Source organism: Papilio polytes, unplaced genomic scaffold (genome assembly GCF_000836215.1).
Source record: "Papilio polytes unplaced genomic scaffold, Ppol_1.0 DF823835.1, whole genome shotgun sequence".
NCBI lineage: Eukaryota > Metazoa > Arthropoda > Insecta > Lepidoptera > Papilionidae > Papilio > Papilio polytes.
This window is the reverse complement of record NW_013525369.1, coordinates 786,253-799,951: the sequence shown is the minus strand read 5'-3', so window position 1 is coordinate 799,951 and position 13,699 is coordinate 786,253. Positions and strand designations below refer to the sequence as shown.

General features: G+C 35.3%; 1 protein-coding gene across 1 annotated transcript; it reads left to right on the top strand.

Moving 5' to 3' along the window:
• Positions 1 to 1,980: 1,980 nt before the first annotated feature.
• Positions 1,981 to 11,185, top strand: LOC106103215 (neuronal acetylcholine receptor subunit non-alpha-2-like). The gene is made up of 12 exons (XM_013282907.1): positions 1,981 to 2,201; positions 3,085 to 3,291; positions 4,228 to 4,359; positions 5,534 to 5,695; positions 6,343 to 6,533; positions 7,052 to 7,158; positions 7,336 to 7,467; positions 7,536 to 7,635; positions 8,286 to 8,493; positions 8,901 to 9,047; positions 9,714 to 9,874; positions 10,946 to 11,185. The coding sequence occupies exons 1-12, from the start codon at positions 2,120 to 2,122 to the stop codon at positions 11,159 to 11,161; spliced, it is 1,845 nt and encodes a 614-aa protein (XP_013138361.1). The 5' UTR covers positions 1,981 to 2,119; the 3' UTR covers positions 11,162 to 11,185.
• Positions 11,186 to 13,699: the final 2,514 nt, after the last annotated feature.

Sequence of the window (13,699 nt, the reverse complement as noted above, 5' to 3'; positions counted from 1 at the left end):
CTTTCTCTTTTTCAGTTTACTAAAAAAAGTTGCTAAAGGGAAGATGACTAGAATTAGGCAACCCACAGTCGTATCTAACGAATCCCAATTTGCTCTTCTTTGCGCCTGTCTTCTGTGACGTCATAGCATCGGTGAGTCACCTGGCCTAAACGTAAATCGTCTAGGACTGAATTATTGATATAAAAAAATACTTGTTGTTCCCGTGCGGCTTCATCCGCACGAAATTATTAAAAATTTATTATATTGTTTAGATTTGTCAAATTTTCAACTGCAAAAGTCAAAATACCAACTACCTTACTATGGCAAATTTACTTCCTTGATGTTGGCAGCAGCTTATGGTCTCTTTCCCACATTAGGGGTTTTAACTAATTTATTTACCCCTAAGTTTAATAGCGTGAAAATATATAGCTTAAAGCGTGACGTAAGTGTAGGGGGTTTTATTAAAAAAGTATTATTCAAAAATATGCTGTAATTGCTGACATATTAGGCCACAAAGAAGTGTGTGTTTACGCTTTATTATATTAGTATAGAAATATATATTGTTGTTGTAACAGCTTGAAGTGTAAATATCTATAAGCTCTTTGTTAGATTCACAGTTTTAAGGCCGAGTAACATAGGCTATTTTTGTTCCACGTGGATGAAGTCGCGAGCGAGCTAGCAAAATAAACGGAAAGTTCAGAAACTCAGCATTAATAGATTAAGCTTGTAAGATTGAGTTTGCATATGAATAAAGGTGGGATACATTGTAAATTACAAGAGTCAAGCGGGGTACATTAATAAAGTAGTGTTGCGTTGTCGAACCAGGTCAGGCGGAAGTTGAAAGAGCAGCCGCGAACAATGGCCGTACCGTCACTTCGTTTAATATATCGCCGTGTTCTTTGTTAACAAGTCCAGCTTGGAGCCACCTTTTCCGGCTGAGAAATGTTAAAACGTTTCTTTATCTCCACCTCTAGTACAGGCAGTTAATGATAAATTAAGTTTGTTGAAAGTATGTCCTTGCACTTACGGGAAACTAGCTTTCGCCCGCGACTCCGTCCGCGTTGAATTATAAAAAACAAAAGTGAGTAGCCTATGTGTTCTTCTAGACTATCGTCTACATCTATACAATATTACATCGAAATCCGTTCAGCCGTTTATTCTGCAAACTCTAACAAACATCCATCCATCCACCCATCCATCTAAACTTTCACATTTATAATATTAGTTTGATTAAATAGCTAGCTTTTGCCCGCGACTCCATCTGCGTGGAATTTAAAAAACAAATGTGAGTAGCCTATGTGTTCTTCCAGACTATTCTATGTCTATGCCAAATTTCATTGAAATCCGTTCAGCGGTTTAGGCTACAAACTCTTACAAACATCCATCCATCTAAACTTTCGCATTTATAATATTAGTAAGATAATTATTGTTACTTTATGTAGTAATTTTCATATGCATTTTTGGTTTTAATATTCTTATTTTTTTTTCAAAAGTGTTTGCTACAATACAAACACGCGTGTAAATGAATGTAAGTTTATCCTGCAGTACAAATAGAATATTTAGCGAGGCAGCTGATAGGGCCACTCTGCGCGTTATCTCGTGTCCGCCATGATAACTATAAATGCGTTTCCGCCATGAATGGCCATTATTATGGCAGTATCACATATATTTAAGTAAATTTTATACTTTAAATATTGATTATTCTTAATTTGCTCTAATTTCTTTAATTTGTCTCTCTTAGAAGTCATTTATTGTAAAGTCACACATCAATTTGCTACTATGTATGTTTGGTAATATTTCTGATATAATATGGGCGTTCTTTTGGAACAGAAACTGCATTCCCGTCTATATCTCTAAAGCATCTAAAGAACTTCTAAAATTATTTTTTTGTATTATATTAATTAAAATTATTATTTTGTTAACATATATGACGTCATATTGTGTCAAACTGCAAGCATTACGTTCATACTATGCGGAATTATAATTTTTACCAGTAGTGGTGCCGGTGTAACACACAAACGTCCCTTTTGTAGTTAGTTTTTTATTGTAAGTCCACTGGAAAACTTCCATTTATTGTTGTCGATTATATTATTTAAAATAATACAGCTTTATAAAGCTCGTTTTAATATATTTAACTAAAATGTTAAGAGAAATCGTGATATTTGTGATTCATTTTTGGATTAACAGTTTCGTGTCTGCTAATTATACATTTACATATGACAGTAAGTATTATTTTTTTTATTTTTATGTCCAATTTTGTTGCCAGTTATTGTATATTTTTCATTTAACCCATAATTTTTAATTACAAACGCAGGATATTTTAATTTAAAGAAATCCAGAACACTAGTTTTTAAATTTTTATTTTACAAGAGATAGTCATTTCTAGTTGGTTTTAAAATATTTTTAAAGCTATTTTTTTGGAATTTTTACTCAGTCATTAAAAGGTTAGCATGGTATGGGCATGTTATGAGAAGGAATGAATCGCATGTAACAAGAAGGACGTTAGTTATGAATGTGGAGGTACCCCGGTAGAGGTAGACCTAGAAAGAGATGGATGGATTGCGTGAAAGGTGACATGATCAAGAAGGGAGTGATGACTGAGATGACGGATGATAGAGCTACTTGGAGGACCAAAACCCGTTGCGCCGACCTTACGGGAGTAGGATAAGGCAGGGGAGATGATGATGACTCAGAGTCATTAAATGATATCTTTACTTTCTATTATGTGGTAAGAGAAATGTCAACCTCTAACACGCTTTTGTACTGCTTTAACACGTTTACTGCGGCAAGTAAAATCATAACTCTTCATCTGGTGCGGCGACGGGCCAAAATGCGCCCCCAATGATATTTCCGCCAGTGCGTGACAGGCCTTTTTAGACCCACCAGCACTAGGATAGATAAAATTGCTATAACTTTATGGAATCATAATATACATTTTATGCAATGTATACACCTGTAATAATCGTTTCGCAATAGCGAGAGGGGCATAGTTTTCGTCCGCACAGACTTAAACACCGCGTCAGGCCGATATCGGCCTGTTACGCAGTAAGCATGTCAACCATTCTTATATTCCTAGAATTAAAATGTATAATGTTATGATTTTAGTGGCCTCACGTTGCAAAGAACATATAAGCAGACACGGTTACGTCTATGAGACTTACTACCGCGTCGATTCCTTTGACCGACGACATTTGAAGACCGAAGCAGAATTAATTTTCGAGATGCATCTAGCTATACTGGCAGGAAGCAACGGACACATTCTTTTATCGACTGTACCTCAGCCGTCTATAACTGATCCTGTATATGAAATAGGTAAGTAAAAGTGAGTTCATATTAGCTGTTAAGGCAATTGGCACTCTAGACAGACGTATAGTACTGCGTTCTATTGGGGATTCCAAGACCCTCAAATCGCACCCGAGGACGTCAGCGAGGCGCTTTTTAGTGAGAAGAAATCTCACATAACCATTTTCTTAAAAAAAAATAATCATTTTTTTAAAAAAAAAACATGGTATCTCCCCCCAGATACCAAAAAAAAGACAGGTGTGAAGTAGATTTTCCATGTGCCGTCAGATGTGGGGTTACACACCTTAATATAGAAAATTTAGTGACGGTACATAAACTTGCTTGAGGTAATGATGAATACAAAAATGAAATACTAAATAAAAGTAATTTAACAACACGGAAATGTTGTTCTCTACAATTGCAGCCTTACAAATAAACGCGGTATAAAGTTACAAAGTTAAACTTAGGAATAAACTAGACTACAAGCAAAATTTGTGCTAATATTTGTATTATTTTTTGCTTATACTCAGTTTATTCCTAAGGCTGTGTTTTCTCAATAAACTAACACCATTTTTTTGTTAATGTTTTCTTTATTTTTACTTAAATTTATTTTACAACATAACAAAAATTTTTGACATCATGTTTGTTCATCTTGACATTCTCTCCTTTTTTTTCGTTTCACTACTTCTTCCTTTTTTATTCCATAAAATGTCTATGCAGCCATTAACATACATATATTGTTACATTTATAATAAATTACAATTTTACAACTGCTTATATGAAATAATAATATTTAATAATGGTTGCAGTCTTACAATAATTTCATTTAATAAAAATCTAATACAAAAGAATACAGCGCCATCTCTTGGTCGATTACATTTAACCTTTAAAACTTTAAATTCAGAGGTAAATGTGATATTATTATTGTATTTAGTACTGTTCTATATAAATTCTATTCATTTACAGTGATAGGCGGCGGTAGCAACAGGTTTACGGAACTTCGTCGCAATTTAAGAAGGAATGCTCGAGCGTCATCGAAGACAGTCGGTATCCTCTCAGCGATCGAGTTCAGACCTTTTTATATCAAAATATATAACGGTAATTAGTGTTTATTTATAAAAAAAATGCCTTACTCAGAACAGGCACACCTTAAACTAAAAATGGCACGACTGTTGTGCGATTGTCGATTGTCGATTGTTTCGCAGCTCAATTGTTTAGTTGCATAACTAAAAATTGAGTGGTGTGCCTCCATATAAGCTCATAGGAATCAGCGAGACTAAACAGTTGTGCGACATTTTAGTCCAAGGTGTAAGCGCTCTCGTGTCGGAGGCCAAGACCCACTTTGGGTCGCTGCGCCAACGCAGTAAGTGAGCGCGCTAATGATCTAAATACAAAAGTTTAGATGAATTGATGCTTGTTTGTTAGTAGATATCTTCAGAACGACTCAATGGATATTTGATCTTGTATTTACCACAGATGTAGATCAAAATCTGGAAGAAAACATAGGTTACTAATGAAGTTTGTTAATTACGCGCGAACGACAGTTTTTTTTTATAATACGAGGTGGCAAACGAGCAAGCGTGACCTGAATCCACCGAAATGGAAAGCGACCGCTGCCCATAAACATCCGCTATTGTACATGCGTTGCCTACCCTAATTGACGGAGGAGGAGACGCACATAAAGAGGACATTTCCCCTTCCTATGCATCTCCTTCACCGTCCAATCCACTTTTTCCTCCCATCCTTTCCTCTTAAGAAAAGGGTGGAAAGGAAAAGGGACTAAAATTAGGCCTCCGGCACCACACTCATCAGACGAAACGCGGAGTTGCTTCCACTTCACGCCTGTTTTCTGTGTGGTCGTGGTATTGCACTGGGCGAGCCTGCCCATTCGTGCAAAGATGTTAAAGCGGGCTCTACCACTGTTAAAGGGGTTGTTCCACTAAATTGTAAAATGTCTGATAACAATCCAACGTGTAAAATATGTAATCAAAATATCGGATTTTGTTTCCTTATCTGACAGTGACGCTTTTAATCTGAGCCTATATCTGCCAGTGGCGGGACGGGCCCTAAAGATATGATCTGTTCCTTCAAAGAATAGATCAGAGGATGTACATGACGGACATTTTCCTCTACCATGCTCTCCTCTTTCAAATAAAATTCTCCTATCTACTCTGTAAATAAAGAGTCCTTTGAAAAGTTTAGTTTTATCCGAACTTCTATCTGCCAGTGGTGAGACAGGCCTTTAGTGTTTCATAAAACAATTTGTTTTCAGATGGTTTAATAGAATTTGGAAAGGAGAATGAAGTTTTACCAGTGTTGAGTTATTTTGATGTCGACCCTCTACCAGTTAAATACTTCAGTTTCGCTGCGTGGAATGGAGTTGAGGCTAAATTCTTATACGACTGTCCAGCACCGGGTAACAATGATACGACAGGTTAGTACTTTATTTTTATTGCTAGATGTGGGAAAAGTCGCCGGTAAATATGGGTCTTAAAAAATCTGATTAACCCTTAGTCTATCTTCTAAAGAAAATTGAGCCTTGGAACATTTTATTTTAGAAGTACAAGTTCACAAACAGATAAGCAAAGCAATTCTGCAGTTGGTTTTGCTATAAAATTGAAAGATTGCTAAAAAATGTCATAGACATCTGGAATAATTTAGAAGATTAAATTGTAAATTGTCTGATAGAAATCCAAAGTGTTAAAAATGTGATGGAAATATCGGATGTTGTTACCTTATCTGACCGTGACGTAATTTTTAAGCTATCTTAACCTCATTAGCCAGTGGTGAGACAGGCCCTAAAGATACGGTATGTCCCTTCAAAGAATAGATCAGAGGATGTACATGACGGACATTTTCCTCTAACATGCTCTCCTCCTTCAAATTAATTTCTATAACCTACTCTGTAAATAAAGAGTCCTTTAAAAAGTTTAGAAAGGGAATCAGGGCTACAATTAGCCTCCCGGTCATATGAACACAGATCAAGAAAAGTCGTAATTTTTTTGATGAAATTTCTACTTAGTTACACTATATTTAAACTACTCATATGTGAATTTAATGTTCATTTCATTTTTTTTACAGCAACACCTAATTCAGAAGCAGTAGAGCGCAATGAAACAAGCTCGGATAGTTTGAAGACATCATTACTGATGGGACGAATGCCCAATTTACCGCCGACAGAACAAATGAATGTGAAACTTGGAATCAAAGTAACGAGTTTGTTCTACAACGCGTTAGATGCGAAGTTAATTACTGGATTGTCTGTGTTTATGGTAAGAAAATTAATTAAAACACATTAACTTACCCTCGTCCCTACAGGTTTGCACAGTATGTGCTCTTCCATACATCTATATCAGCCGTCATATCTGAAGACACTAGTTTCTTAAGTATGTTATCTTTCACAATCCATCCATATTTTTTTCGGTCTTCCTCTACCTTTGTAGCTATCCACATTCAATCACGCTCTAGAGCGGGCGCACACCTATGACTAAACTATCGCACAACTGTTGTCCGATCGTCGATTGTTTCGCAGCCAATTCAACTGTTTAGTTGCACAATTAAAAATCGAGTAGTAAAACCTCCATATAAGCTCATAGACACAACTAAACATTTGTGCGATAGTTTAGGCAAACGCTCTAAAGCGCCTTTGGATGTAGAGAATAAGTTACTAATACTAAATTTAGTTGGAATATTCTATCCTGATTAACCAATATGGATCCAATATTAGACGTACGGTTTCAGTTAGAGTTTTCAACAATATTGTAATAACTTCATAATTGTTTGTTAACAGAGTTGGATGGACAACAGCATGGCTTGGAATCCCAGCAAGTTTAATGGGACTACAAGCTTGACATTTCGTCAGGGACAAATTTGGAGGCCGACTTTCTTCGTTTTCAAGTAAATTGCATCCATTTTAAAGTTATAATTCAATGACATGCTTATCGTACTTGTACTTCAATGTAATTAACGTGTAAAAACTTCTAAATTAAATTAATCCAAATCATAATGCTGCGATTTACGAATTTAAGAGCGCCATCTATTGGTAACATCACAGAAATATGACATTTTTTTCAGTTCTGATAATTTAGATATGCTAGACACAAATAATCCTGACCACATATGGATGGTATACAGCGGGGAAGCTGTATTTCATTTCCAAACTACAATATACACGTGGTGTGTGGATTACTCGACCAAATTGAATAGGTATGAAAAATACATGAAAGCAACCAAGTTGGTAATACAGAGTTAAAGAGTATTTGGTCGTATTACAGGTGGCCTCGGGATGAATACAATTGCTCATTAGTAATCCAATCTTGGGACACATCTGAGCAAATAACCCTCAGTGTACCAAAATTAGAAGAGATGGAAGGCGTAAGTTAATGTCTTTGTTCATAGGCGTTAGAGGACCTATATAAACTAACTCAAAAAAAGATTTCATTAGTCATCAACCTGCTCTTCACAGTAGGGCACAGTATGTCCTCTCCCATACATCTCTATCCTCTTCTAAAAGTGATGTTGCTAGTAAAAAGTTTTAAATTCTAAGTATCATGTCTTGTTCTAAAACTTACAGTGTCTAGTTTGGATTTAGTACTAGAGGTATTTTATCACTTTAAATTTTTATAAAATAAAAGATGGTAAAAGAACAAGCGGCTAACTTTATCTACCGAAATGGCGAAGCGACCGCTGCCCATAGATAACCACAATTGCAGATGCCTTGCCTACCTTGATCGACGAAGTAGACGCACATAGATGAGACATTTCCCCTTCCTATGTGTCTTCAATCCACATTTTATTCCCATCCTTTCTTCATGAGAAAAGGGTAGAAAGATAAAGAGAGAAAAGTTAGGCCTCCGGCACCACACTCATCAGACTGTACGCGGAATTGTTCCCACTTTACGTCTGTCTTCTGTATGGTATTGCTGGGGGCGAGCCGTCCCTACTGTGCGAAGATGTTAAAGCTCTACCACTGTCAGATATATTAATGTCCACAACTTTAATTCTGAATCATGTGATTAAAACAGTTTACAGATATCGACGATGTGATACAAAACGAATGGGAACTGGACATACAACAGTACGTGATATCGGCGGAGGCCTGGAGAGACATCGGCGACATCATCGGCACTGACGTAAACGACAGTATGTCCACAAGTGATAGGTTGTTCATAACTATGAATCTCAAGAGAAGAGCTTCTTCGTATAATATTGTGTTTTATACGCCTTTATTAGGTAAGTATCTTTGCGTTTCATAGTCTTTGCATTTTTTAACTTATTTTAAATATCGAACACTGTTTTTTTTTTTTTTACTACCAGTATTGAATTTTTTTTTTAATTACTATTGATTCATCGAAATACTAGCTTTCGCCCGCGACTCCGTCTGCGTGGAAATAAAAAGTAAGTAGCCTATATGTTCTTCCAGACTATCCTCTGCATCTATGACAAATTTCATTGAGATCCGTTCAGCAGTTTAGGCTACAAACTCTAGCAAACATCCATCCATCTAAACTTTCGCATTTACAATTAGTAAGATATCGAATATTTTTATGGTTTCAGTATCACTATTGTCGTAATCTAACTTTTTAATTAGAACGTTTGTGTTTTTTTTTATAAAAATACATTTTACTTTACATTTTCAGTGTTGGTAACATTCGTTCTAATGTCATTTTGGTCGGAGCCGTTGAAAATGGAACGCGTGTGGTTTTACGCGGGAACCACCATCGTTATTTGCATGGGACTTTGTTATATCGACTATTTAGTACCTTGTCATACTGTTCCTACAATATGTAAGTATTCAGACAAATAAATAACCTATCTTATGGTGAAATAATTTTTAAAATCGGTCCATTAGTTTTATGTGAATCGAATATATACAAATAACAATCTTTCCTCTTTATAATTTTAATATAGACTAGCTGTTGCTCGCGTATCGCCCGCGTGAAATTAAAAAATATAGCTTATGTTACTCACAGATATATTACCTTTCTATTAGTGGATTTTTTTTTTAAATTAGCCAAGTAGATTTAACGTGATTCTAATACATACAAAAATACAAAAATACAAGTCTTTTCTCTTTATAATATTAGTATATGTAGATAACGACATCTTGTGAGGTAGAAGGCGTTAAAGCTTTCTTTACTTTTGGATAACCATTTTTGTAGCCATGTCCTAAAGTGCTAACTAGCTGTTGCTCGCGATTTCGTTCACGTGAAATAAAAAAAAAATCAACCACAATATAGTTTTTTAATGATATAAGAATTTTTAAAATCGGTCCAGTAGTGTTTAAGTTATTTCAATACATACAAAAATACAAATCTTTCCTCTTTACAATATTAGTAAAGATTTCACAACGTTGTATTTTTATCTCGTGTAAGACAAAAACATCCTTTATTAATAATAGCGCCATCTAGTTAAATTTTTCCTAATTAAATCTTTATTTGTTTTGTTTCCAGTGGTATTGTACACGACTGTACTTTTCGGTGCAATATTAGCTCTGTTCGTACACGTGCTGTTAATGATGGAAACGGCGGATAAGATTTGCAATAAACCATTCATAAGTACTATTTTACTACATCGATGGTTAAGAATATTATTTTGTCTACCTGAAGTAAGGGTACGTTTCTACTGTCTCATATTTTTTTATATTATAACTATCATAGATATCGCCCGCGTTCCGTCCGCACGGAAATAACTAGAAAAGTAATCTATATTCTTCCAGACTATGGTTCTACATTTGAGACAAATTTCAGCAAGATTTGTTAAGCCGTTTTGGATATGCATACCAACATCTATCTATTCAAACTTACGCATTTATTATATTAGTAAGAAGGAGAAGAACTAACAGTGGTAGTGCCCGCTTTAACATGTTAGCAGTGCAGGGCTCGCCCCCAGTAATACCACGACCACACAGAAGACAGCCGTCAAATGGAAGCAATTCCGTTTCGTCTGATGAGTGTGGCGCCGGAGGCCTAATTTAAGTCCCTTTCTCTTTACCACCCTTTTCTTATTCTTATAAGAAGAGGATGGGAAGAGGAAGTGGATTTGATGGAGGAGGAGATACATAGGAAGGGGAGATATCCTCTATATGTGCGTCTCCTCCTCTGACGGATGAGGGTAGGCAACGGATCTGCAATTGCGGATGTCTATGGGCAGCGGTCGCTTCGCCATTTTGGTGGGTTCAGGTGGTCGCTTGCTCGTTTGCCACTTTATGTTATAAAAAAAGTATAATTACAGTAATATTTCCATACTTTACGTCGTAGGTTCCTTAAAAGCTACTTAGGTAGTTTGAGAAATTTGAAATCTATGTGCAAACAATATATCACTACTACTATTCATTCATATGTCGCCCACTGCTGGGCATAGGCCTCCCCCAACGATCGCCACGATGATCGGTCCTGTGCCTCCCGCATCCAGGATACTCCCACAACCTTGACACTATCACATCGAGTATTAATTTTGATTATATTACCTTAGAGCGTGTACACCTTTGACTAAAGTATCGCAAAACTGTTCAGTCGCCCCTCGATTCCTATGAGCTATAAGGAGGTTACACAACTGGATTTTCAGTTGTGCAACTAAACAGTTGAAGTTGAAACAATCGACAATCGCAAACAGTTTTAAATTAGTCAAAGGTCCGTCCGCTCCAAGACATATGGAATCAACAATTAGTTTCTTTACATTCCAGTTGTGCAGAATCTATGAAACTCTTGGGGAGAGTAACTTGGGTGATGAAGATCGTGATTCAGGTGTTGGTCTCGCGCCGAGATTGGGCAACTACGAGGAAATGCAGTCTGATAACGTGGAGTTCAATCCACGACGTGAAATAGCAGAAGTGTTCGATAAGATCATGTTCTTTGTATATTCTATAACTTTTTCTGTAATGCTTATTTTACATTATTAATATACAGTTTTTAGTTGATATTGATTGCTGTTTGATTTTATTTATTTTTTTAAGAGAAATGAGATATGTTGGTGACACATGCACTTTTTAACAGGCCGATATCGGCCTGACGCGGTACTTAAGCTGACGAAGAAAACTATATCCCTCTCGTTAGTGCGAAACGATTAGACACTGGTAGAGGTAAATCTAGAAAGAGATGGATAGATTGCGTGAAGGTAAATGGGACGGGAGTGACTGAGATGGCGAAAGATAGACCTGGAAGACAAAAATCAGGTGTCCCCATGCGGGAATTAGGATACGGAATTGGGAATGATGATGATTTATAAGAGGCTAGCTGTTCCCGTGCGGCTTATTCCGCATGAAATTGTGATAATATTATTTTATTGTTTACATTATCAATTGCAAATGTCAAAACCAATGACCTTACTATGGTAATCTTGCTTCTTGATGTTGGTAGCTCGTATCGTATGGTCTCTTTTCCACATTAGGGTTTTTATCAAAATATTTACCCCCTAAGTTTAATGGCGTGAAAATATATGGCTATATATACCTACACTTACGTCACGCTTTAAGCCTAAAGCGTAACGTAAGTGTAGGGTTTTTTATTAAAGAAGAATTATTCAAAAATATGCTGTAATTGCTGACATCTTAGGCAACAAAGAAGTGTGTGTTTACGCTTTATACGTTATGACGTATAACGAGGAATATCCATATTGCAATGTGTGTGTTTCGCTAATGGCAACTCGCCAATCGAATGATTATTACCTGTTTTTGCAAAACAGTGAAAATAATTGTTTAAATATTATAATAAGTGCTTTGATAAATGCTTAAAATTTTATTTCCTTTGAGTTATTATAATAACTCGAAAAAGCTTCTCATTTTGCGAAAATAACCTTTTCTAGAGCCGGGAACCGCCACAAGGCAAGGTCAAACATTTATGTAACAAAGGACTCATTGTTAAAATAATATAAAAACATTGCCTTACAAAGTTAACCGAGAATCCTCGTTACCGATTTTAGACGCAGTTTTATTTAAATGTATTTAAAACAACGCCTATTGTTGTAAATACAAATAAGGTATTGTTTTCGTAAAAAATAAAAAAAATGAATATTTATTTTCATATTGTTTTATTAAACAACATAATTCAGATGATTAATTTATTCACTAATCATAATGACTTTAACTATAGAATATTATACAAATCACAGTCAGAAACAACATGAAACTACTATAGACTAGTTGTTACCGCGACTTCATCTGCGCGGAATCTATACTAATATAATAAAGCGTAAACACTCACTACTTCGTGGCGTAGGATGTCAGCAATAACACCATATTTTTTAATAAATCCTTCTTTAATAAAAGCCCTACACTAGCACGCTTGAGGCTATACATTTTTACGCTAATAAACTTAAGAGGTAAATAAATCGATGAAAAAAATCTTCATGTGGGAAAGATACCATAAACTACAAGCTACCAACATTAAGGAAGCAAGAATGTTATGGTAACGGTAATTTTGACATTTGCAATTGATAATTTGACAATAATAAACACAATAAAATAAAGTTTTCATAATTCGTAATAAATGAAGCCGCAAAGGACCATCTAGTTAAAAATAAAATAAAATTAGTGTCCTATTTATTATCTAGACTATTCTACATCTATTCTATTACTAATTCAATTATTATATTAGTAAGATGTAAACTATAAATAATCAAACAATTTTGCGTTTACACTGTTGAGATTAAAAAACTATTTTTAGTCATATTTATAGTAGGGCTATAAATATGAAAGTCTTCCATTTAATTATGCTTTACATTGAAAGTTGTAACAATATAAATTTACATCCTATCCGATGCGGGCCCAAATATAACCGCCGCTGTTCATCGAGGAATCGCTTTAAAATTCAATATGCGTCGACCGCAGTTAAAAAATTCAATAGTATTGAAGTACTGGCGTGTCCACTTGTTAGGGCGATCGTTAAGCCAAACAATTTTCAACAACCCCTACTACGGACTTCTATCTCGAATGTCTGGTTTACTTTATCTGGTTTACAATCCTGTATATGTACTAAAGCTGTTGTTAACGGCTACATTCACGGGAATTTAAAAAAATATGGCTCGTGTTAATCACTGATAACGTAGCTTTTTAAAAAGTTTTAAATCGACCCAGTTTTTCAATTATTTCAATACATACAAAAATACAAATCTTTCTCCTTTAAATTATTATAGCTGTTGCTCCTGACTTCACCAGCGTAGAATTTAAAAAAACCAACTAACAAGTCTATGTTATTCGCTGATAATGTAGCTTATTAATTATGAAAGAATTTTTGAAATCGGTCTAGTAGTTTTTGAGTTATCCCAATAGATATAAAAATACAAATCTTTTTTCATTATATCAGTATGGATGAGCGAAAGAAATTACATGGAGAATAAGCTCCAGATATTAATGTTGTCACGTAAGAATTGCCAAAAAAGCAATAAATTTTTTATAAATGAACCAGGTTTTGGACGTAACAGATTGTAACATTTTTAAATG